The sequence below is a fragment of the Parasteatoda tepidariorum genome, chromosome 10 (genome assembly GCF_043381705.1).
Source record: "Parasteatoda tepidariorum isolate YZ-2023 chromosome 10, CAS_Ptep_4.0, whole genome shotgun sequence".
Classification (NCBI taxonomy): Eukaryota; Metazoa; Arthropoda; class Arachnida; order Araneae; family Theridiidae; genus Parasteatoda; species Parasteatoda tepidariorum.
Window position 1 is genome coordinate 19,274,093 of NC_092213.1, and position 8,560 is coordinate 19,282,652.

Here is an 8,560-nt window from a genome sequence, read left to right on the forward strand (position 1 = left end):
TTCTTTACATTTATGAGCACTCACGGCAGTTATGAAAGTAGCATAAGAAAACATAATTTCATTTGACGACGGAGCTTCGAAAACAGCCTAAAGTTATTGAAAATAGACCTAACAGTCACTGTCTCTGAAAACGCTAGTTTACGCTAGTTTAAATAAAAATAATTTTCAAATGCTTGCATAAAAATAAACACAAAGCATCACTTTAAAGTTGGAATTAAATGCATTTTAAAAAATTTGAAATAAGTGATATTGTTAATGAATCAAAATGTAATCAGTTCAACTCGTAATCCATCATATGTGCTCTTTATCTCAGCTAATGCTGGGTGAAAATATATTTTAAAATCAAATCAGAGGCTTATATTTTTTTACAAGTTAAAAACAGGATATTAATTACTTTTTGATCATTTTCCTTTGCAATTAAGGTGAAAACATGTTAATTATACAAATAATTTAAAGCATAATATATTCAAGACTTCCTTATAGTCGGCTAACAATAAATAAGACACTAAAATAATTATTTATTATCTGTTGATGCGTTAGCGGAGTAGCACAGTAGTGAGTGAAAGTGTTATCTCACATAAAGAAACTTGAAGAATTAAACATTTCTTTATTTCATACTGTACAATCTCTCGATACAGAGTACAACTGAAGATATTAAATATAAATACAGCTTAATAAAAATTTTGGTACATCACCGGAAACAACCACACAGTGAAGTGACATAGTGAAGAGACAAGACAAGAACACATGCTTATAACAATGCATGCTTTATATACAGATTCCATAATGATATGCACTGATGACGTCACTTTCATTATATGAAAAGAAAATATGTGTTGCCAACACATGACCGAAACTTATTTCTGTTGATTTAATGTATTCAGAGGAGTAACAAACCACTCCAACATTATCAACAGTTTTCTCATTCTCATTCGAAAATTATGGTAATTCAATTCTCATTCTAAAATTATGGTAAAATAACTGGCAGCTGTCTGTCCATCCGATTAACCGTAAAGTTTACGGTAAAGAACATTTCTTCCCTTCATGATTTACAAAAAATATGGTTATAAAACCATGAATACAAAGCTATACTGTTTTTTAAAAATTTACAACTAGCATTTTTCAAAAACGTAAAAATAAAAAAAAATTATTATTTAACTAGGCGTAGGAGCTCGACTTTTCGTAAGGAAATGGACATTGGAGAGTACCGGACACTGGAAATTCTTGATGTGTTGAAGTGAATGGAGGAAATATTATGGTGTCAACACTAAGACTCGAACTCCATGTTTTGCCGGTCATGAGATTGACAGATAAGCCCACTCAGCTATGATATGTACGCAGTTGCAAAGAACTAAATAGCTTCATTAGGTGGTTCTAGTTGGTGCGATAAAATTCTGGTTGCTTAACCGTAATATTTGAAAGCAGTTATAAAGCAGTTTTTCTCAAACTTATCAGTTTGATTACCATTTTATTTATGGTTATTTGACTGTTTTGATTAAATATGGTAAAATAACCATTCAATAAATTGTGATTTAACCATTTTTTCAGAGAAATTTCTAACAGTGTACTGATTTTTATTGTATTTCACAACGAGTTTTTATTCCCCATAAGAATACTACTCGTAGTTGTTGCAGATGTAATAACATACAAACGCTAAAATGAATAAGTAAAATCAGAAGGAGAGTATTTAAAGCCCTCTGACAGAAGCACATAACACCGATCGCATTTCGAAAACTCTTTAAAAAACGACTTATTCTTTTACTACTTCTCATAAATTAATTATTACATTTCACGACAAGTTTCAATCGAAGAAAATATTCCTATTCTTAGTTTACGCAGATGTAATAATATACAAATGCAAAAATATGCTAAGTAAAATCTCAAGAAAAGCGTTTTAAGCCTTGACAGAAGCACATAAATACATATCACATTTTAAAATCTCTTTAGAAAGCTACTTATTCTCTTATTATTTGTCATAAATTATTTATTACATTTTAGAATGGAAACAGAGAAAAAATCCTTATCGTAGTTTACGAAGATGTAATAACATGCAAATTTAAAATTAAATAAGTCAAATTATAAGAAAACGTATTCAAGCCCTGACAGAAGCAGATTATATGGCATTTTGAAAACTTTTACGAAAGCGAGTTATTCTTTTATTATTTCTCATAAATTAATTATTACATTTCACAACAAGTTTCAATTTCCGAAAATACTCCTACGCTTAGTTTACCCAGATGCAATAATATACAAGTGCAAGAATAAATAAGTAAAATCGCAAGAAGAGTTTTTAAAGTCCTGACATATAATACATATCGCATTTTGAAAACTCTTTGGAAAGACAATTTTCCTTTTATTATATTTATTAAACATATGTAAACAAAAACATCGAGATTCCAATAGCATTTTGAAAAGAAAAAAAAAACTCTTTATCAAAGAGAAAATTTTATTTTTAACTGTTAGAACAGATACATTTAATTAAATATTTTTATCTAAAATAATACTTTAAAGAACCTTTATGTAAAATCTACGATACCGTAAAAGTTTAACTATTGGCACAAAAACAAAATATCGAATTATTTTATCTTTAAATAAACATATACCTAGTTTTAGGTAGGAAAAAAACGATTACTTAGTTAAATAGTTTTAAGTGAGTTGAAAATCAATACCTAATCTCTTTAATAATATTCAGCTTTGATTTTCGAAGCATAACAGTATTGTTTTTGCTATTTATTGCACGATTAATCTATCATTATATAATCACGCACTTTGTTTTCCTGTAAATACACGCAATAATACCGATTAAAAGGTAGAAAACGCAAAAATATCAAGAACTACCCCCATAATGTTATTTAATGGCACGTATATTTAAACAATTTCACGAATACTTTACATGGATGTATAAATCATTAAGAGTAAACATCATGCCTAAGCAATAAGTCATTATGTTTGTGTAAAAACTATCTTTTATTTTTAGAATCAGGCGGAAAAACAACTCACGAATAATAAATATTCGTAGCACCTGACACGCAGAAAAATTGGATCTTGATTGTCATTCAATTTTCTGCACTTGTTATTTTTTAAATGAATAATATAATGTCTTTAAAAAAAGTCTACAATTGATTGTTTTATGTAGAACTATCATTCGTTAAAGATTTTAAATAAAAAATAAAAACTGTTATGAATTAGCACAGAGTCTTAAACGAACAATACTATTTTGTATTTTCCAATACTATTCTTTTTCTTCTAATACTATTCTTTGTCTTCCTTACTGTTTTGTATTTAACAATTCCATAAAAATAAAAAGGAAAAAAAGAAACTCATTCATTTTGAGAAGAATGGAGAATTTTACTTGTCAACTCAGACTCTCTATTCACTGCACGCTTTTAATAACGGACTATACTAAACAAATCAAAACTAATTTTAAACCTGAGAATTTATACGAAACTTTATATGCAAACGTAAATCTTCACCATTCCAAGTGAAAGAATATTTCCACGAATAATTCATTCATTTTGTAAAGAACTGCGAAATTTTCTTGCCAAATGACATTTCTAGTAGAACCTGCCACTGACATAACTAGAAGAACCTAAACTGAATTCAAACTTAAAAATTGATGACAAAAGCTGTAGATTCAAACGTAAGACCTTCACACTCATTTCAAGAAGAAGAATTCTACACGAATTTTATAAAGAATGAAGGCATATTTTCCCTCTAAACTCAGAATCTCAGTTTTACCAATCGTCGAAGTTTTAGAAATTAAAAGAATCAACAATACTACCATTATCTCAGGTTTTGAATCAGAATTAATAAACCTATTGTCACACAAACTAAATTTTCAGTATGAGATTTTTGTTCCATCAGACTTATCGTACGGTTTCAAGGATACCTACGGAAACTGGACTGGAATGGTTGGAATGCTCGCAAGGAATGAAGCTGACATTGCATTCTCCTTAATGGGTATCACCGAAGAGAGGTCAACTGTACTGGACTTCAGCATACCTTACCTAACTCTCGAAAAAACGTTTTTGATGCGTCATGCTTCATTTTTGCCCAAAACTTCAGCATTCACGTATCCTTTCAGTAGGCTCGTATGGTTTTTATTCTTTATCGTTCTGCTTTTAGTGACAGTTCTATTTCGAACCTTGATTTCACCAAAAGAATCTATGTGTTCCGTTTTCCTCAATTTGTGGGGATCTGCTTTCGGCCAAGGAATAAAATACAACCCTCGTTCAATGCTCAGACGGATGCCACTTGGAATTTGGCTCCTTTATTCATACGTGCTAATTTTATGTTACAGTTCAGTCCTGTTATCAGTTTTGACATCTCCCATCAAAATGAAACAAATAAAAGATTTCAAGGATCTCTACACCGCAGTCAAAGAGGGGGAAATGGAGTGTCGAGCAGCGTTACCCACTCTGGAAGCAAAATATTTGTTGAAAAGTGATATACCCTATCTTAAAGGATTAGGGGAATATATTACAAAGAATAAATGGTACTACACACCTAGTACCAACCAAAGTGTTCCAAAACACACAGCAATGCTTGGGTCACCTTATCTGTTCCGATTAGTTTTTGGATCCCCTCAAGCCTACTTTTATTCCAAGGACGCTTTTGGGTATTTTCCGTTCGGAGTTGCAGTCAGGAAAGATTTTTGTTGCAAAGAGCGCTTCAACACAATTCTACGCCGAATTTTAAATGGTGGTTTATATAACAAATTCATGTACGATGCATTCTTTAAATTGGATTTAAAGAAAAAATTGAAGAATGATTTTTATGATAACACATCAGCATCAGCTTTAGGATTATCAGATTTAAATGGAGTGTTTATTGTTCTTGGTGCTGGCTGGGCAGCAGCTGTTTTAGTTTTGATACTAGAAATCACCTCCAGTCGATGGCTGTGCTCAGCACCTCCTTAGATTGAAATACACGATATGTAAATAACTTTTTTCTTATACAACTTTCATTATCACCTTTACACAAAGCACATTATTATAATAGGCTTTGAAATCAGATGTTCTACTAAATACTTTTTTCCCCACCATGACCCGATTTCTGTGCTATAACTACTTGTATGAATAAAATTAACCACATTATTTTTGAAAAGTTTTAATTGATTTTAACAGCTATTGTAATGTAATCGTTCAGTCTAATTTTAAGAAATTTTGTGAGCATATTATTATAATGCTTTTAGATATGAAATGAACATTTTCAAGATTTATTTATCCCTAATCTATTAACCTCTGCCGTACAGTTATTGTTGGCATCGATTTATTATTGTGTATCAAATATTATTGTCTGCACAATCAACAGTGACGAATGTCAAATCTTATTCTTCATAGTAACACAAAGTCTCCTGTTTTAAGAGTCGAACTGCAGAATTGAGTTCTTCCTCTCGAACTTATATCCTTCTAGTTTCCGTTCTTTTAAATAAGCGCCTAATACAATTATTCACTTTCTTTATCCAGATAGTTTAGAATGATGAGGTCTTAATAAGCGTCTTTTCAATTCCATTTTGTTCATATTCCTGATGCAACCGATTCGCTGTGTTTACAAGTTCTTGGAAGCTATTACGGAAATTCTTTGTTTGATGTAAATAGGTTTTAATGTATGAGCCGTTACTTGCACAAATCGATTAACTCCCTTTCATGAAATAGATTCAATTTAAGTGTCAATTTTACTCACAGTTTTTTGTATTTAAAATAAATTTCTTAAATAATAAAGACTAACACCTCTGAAAGACAAAAATTTTATTAAAAAAATTATATTATAACAGAAGTTTTATGAAATAATGGATATTTTTCATCGCATTTTCCACTTTTTGATTTATGAAGTAAATCAATGTGTGCAATGATAGGCTTATATAATCGTATAGCATAACAAAACAAAAATTTAAGTAATATCAAATTTCTTTTTAGTTAATTTAGTAATTTTGTACGAAACGAATCGCATTCGATTTTTTCTTATTTAGTATAGCTTCGTAAGAATGGACAAAACAATGCAGTACAATGTTTCTGTTAACATGTTGGTACATCTGTATTTTGGAATAGTCTATAAAACCACTTCCGTTAAGACGAAAAATCTTTCTCATTTTCATTCATAATAGATTCTTTCAAACATCACATATTGTAAGAAGCGTATTTTAGAAGGCATATGAAATACTTGTAAATTTGCAGACAATAAATAAAAATAATGGTAATGCTACAACAAGCCACTTGTAGTTCACGCAAGCAGTTAAATGAGCATGTAGAACCCTGATTTTTTCCTAGAGGGCTTTTTAAAGAGATAAGTCAAATGTCTCACCCTTACAATGTGCAAAAGCACATCGTTTAATATCTCATTTCCGTCTTTCAAGCGCACCTCTTCCCACAGTCGACTAAACTATTAGTATTATTTCTCTATTAATTTTTCTTTTCAATACTTAATTTATTATTTTTTATTTCATTACTGTTGATTGAGCCATGGCAGCTCAGGAGAATGAGTGTTCGCCTTCCAATGAGATAAATCGGGCTCAAATCCCAGCAATAGCTGGCTGATACGGATTCCGCACCAGCTTCGCACCGAACACATTGTTGACGTAAAATATCCTCAGTGGTAGACGGATCATGGGTAAGAGTTCCTTTGCCATGACGCTAATCTTGGGTGTTTTTTTTGTGGTTTTCCTCTCCATGTAACGCAAATGCGGATGAGTCCCTTAAAAAAGTTCGCAGCTATGGCAAATTTTTCTCAATTCTTGATCCAGGAGTTCCTTTATCTACTGGATTGATTTCAAAGTTGCTAGGCCACGGAGTTGAATATTAGCTGTCGTAAACACAAAATTGGGTCGGCTGTTCAATGACTGATATAAAATAAAATAAAATTAATGTTGATTGGAGAATCAATAATATAATTACAAAATCTATAATATTTAGTTTTACAGATTCGTGCTTTAAAAGCATAACTATAAACAAAATAAACACGTGGTTTCAACTAAACTTTATTAATCTGGTGACGCAATCCGTCGATATTATTATTTTCATGTTGATCATTGAGTTTATCTGACATAACGAATAAAACGCAATTAAATTAAAAGATTATTAAGAAACGTGCAAAAAAAAACTCTTTTATTTAAAGAATGCTATAAGTTAGCTGATTTTTTGTTTAAAATATTTGAAAGAAAGAAAATCGTTTCTGTCACATTTCTATCAATGGCGAGTTCAGGGCCAATTAAAAAAATATCTTTTATGTTATATGTATAAAAATGGATTTTAATTGATTATTTCGAATGAATTTTAAGATTGGGTTATAAATTTCAGGATGATAGAACAAACGGTACAATATTTATAAGAAGGACACACAGAGACAGACAAACGATTTAATTTATATAGATGATTTTATTTTTATAATTGATGGAAATCAGTACCACTAACTACTTAACCATGTAGTGATTTCCTCTTAGTTTTCTCCGCTGAAGTTTTATTTGTACTTTCAATTTGGTGCATACAAAATTTTGTAGGGGAGAGTGGGGTCAATTGTAACAGTTTTTGCTTAACTATTTTTAACTAAAAAAAAATCCAATATATTATTAATATTAATTGACAGACGAGTAAAGTAGAGTATCCTCTACTGGAAAAAATAAATACCTTATTTTAAATGTTATTATATTAGTTATTAACAATTTTTGACAGTCGTGGACTTGTTACAATTGGCCCCCCTAACGGGGTAAATTGTAACAGTTCATAAATTCAACTAAAACATAGTTAATTATACATATTATCATAGTTGTGATATATTTTTTTATTGATCAAAATAGTAGTGATATTTTAGGAGTAAAAATAATAATGAGCAGAGACCTAAAGGGTTAAACTTTTAACTTTAAGGGGTTAAAAATTTTAATTTATGCTGTGAAAGGTGACAAATAAAATAATGCACATGCAACATAATATAAATGATATAGGAAACTATTGGTGGTTCTTAAAGAGTTAAGTAATGGTTTGTAAACATAAGATTATTTATTTTCAGCTGTTACAATCGTCCCTTTACTTATTGTTACAATTGTCCCCAAGACGCCATTTCAGCTTCATTTGTTAAAAAAAATGCTAGTTAATTAACTAAACTAATTTTTTTTTTTTGAAATGTTAATTAAGGTGTCCACTTACATATTCGGTTAATAATTTTTATTTGTTTAAACAAAATTACTTTGTCACAATATAATATTCTAATACCAAAAAAAGTACTTACGTAGCGTGAAAATATCTGTTGTGATTTAACTCTTTCAAAAGTACATAAAAATGGTTGCCAGCAGTGGTGTACATGTAGTTTTATAAAATACACCTTGTGCGCCACCTAGAAACCAAATCTAGAACCCGACACTCGAAATTTTTGCTCTGTTACAATCCTACCCTGTTACAATTGACTCCACTCTCCCCTATGCTATGCATCATTTAGATTCTGGAAAGCAATAACTGAAAAGATATCTCAAATTTCGCAGTTTTTCAGCTCTCAAAAGTTTAGCGGACATAACAAACTTATATTTATTTGAGATGCCCTATGCGAAGTAAAATCCTTTTTGCTTTCAATG

General features: G+C 30.4%; 1 protein-coding gene across 1 annotated transcript; it reads left to right on the forward strand.

The window, feature by feature from the left end:
* Positions 1-3,552: 3,552 nt before the first annotated feature.
* On the forward strand, positions 3,553-4,964 carry LOC107450505 (probable glutamate receptor). The gene has a single exon (XM_016066320.2). It carries the CDS (start codon positions 3,696-3,698, stop codon positions 4,917-4,919), a length of 1,224 nt encoding a protein of 407 aa, XP_015921806.1. The 5' UTR covers positions 3,553-3,695; the 3' UTR covers positions 4,920-4,964.
* The last annotated feature ends 3,596 nt before the right edge of the window (positions 4,965-8,560 follow it).

Coding starts and splice junctions, on each gene's coding strand:
- LOC107450505 (XM_016066320.2), top strand. CDS start 3,696: ATGAAGGCATATTTTCCCTCTAAACTCAGAATCTCAGTTTTACCAATC.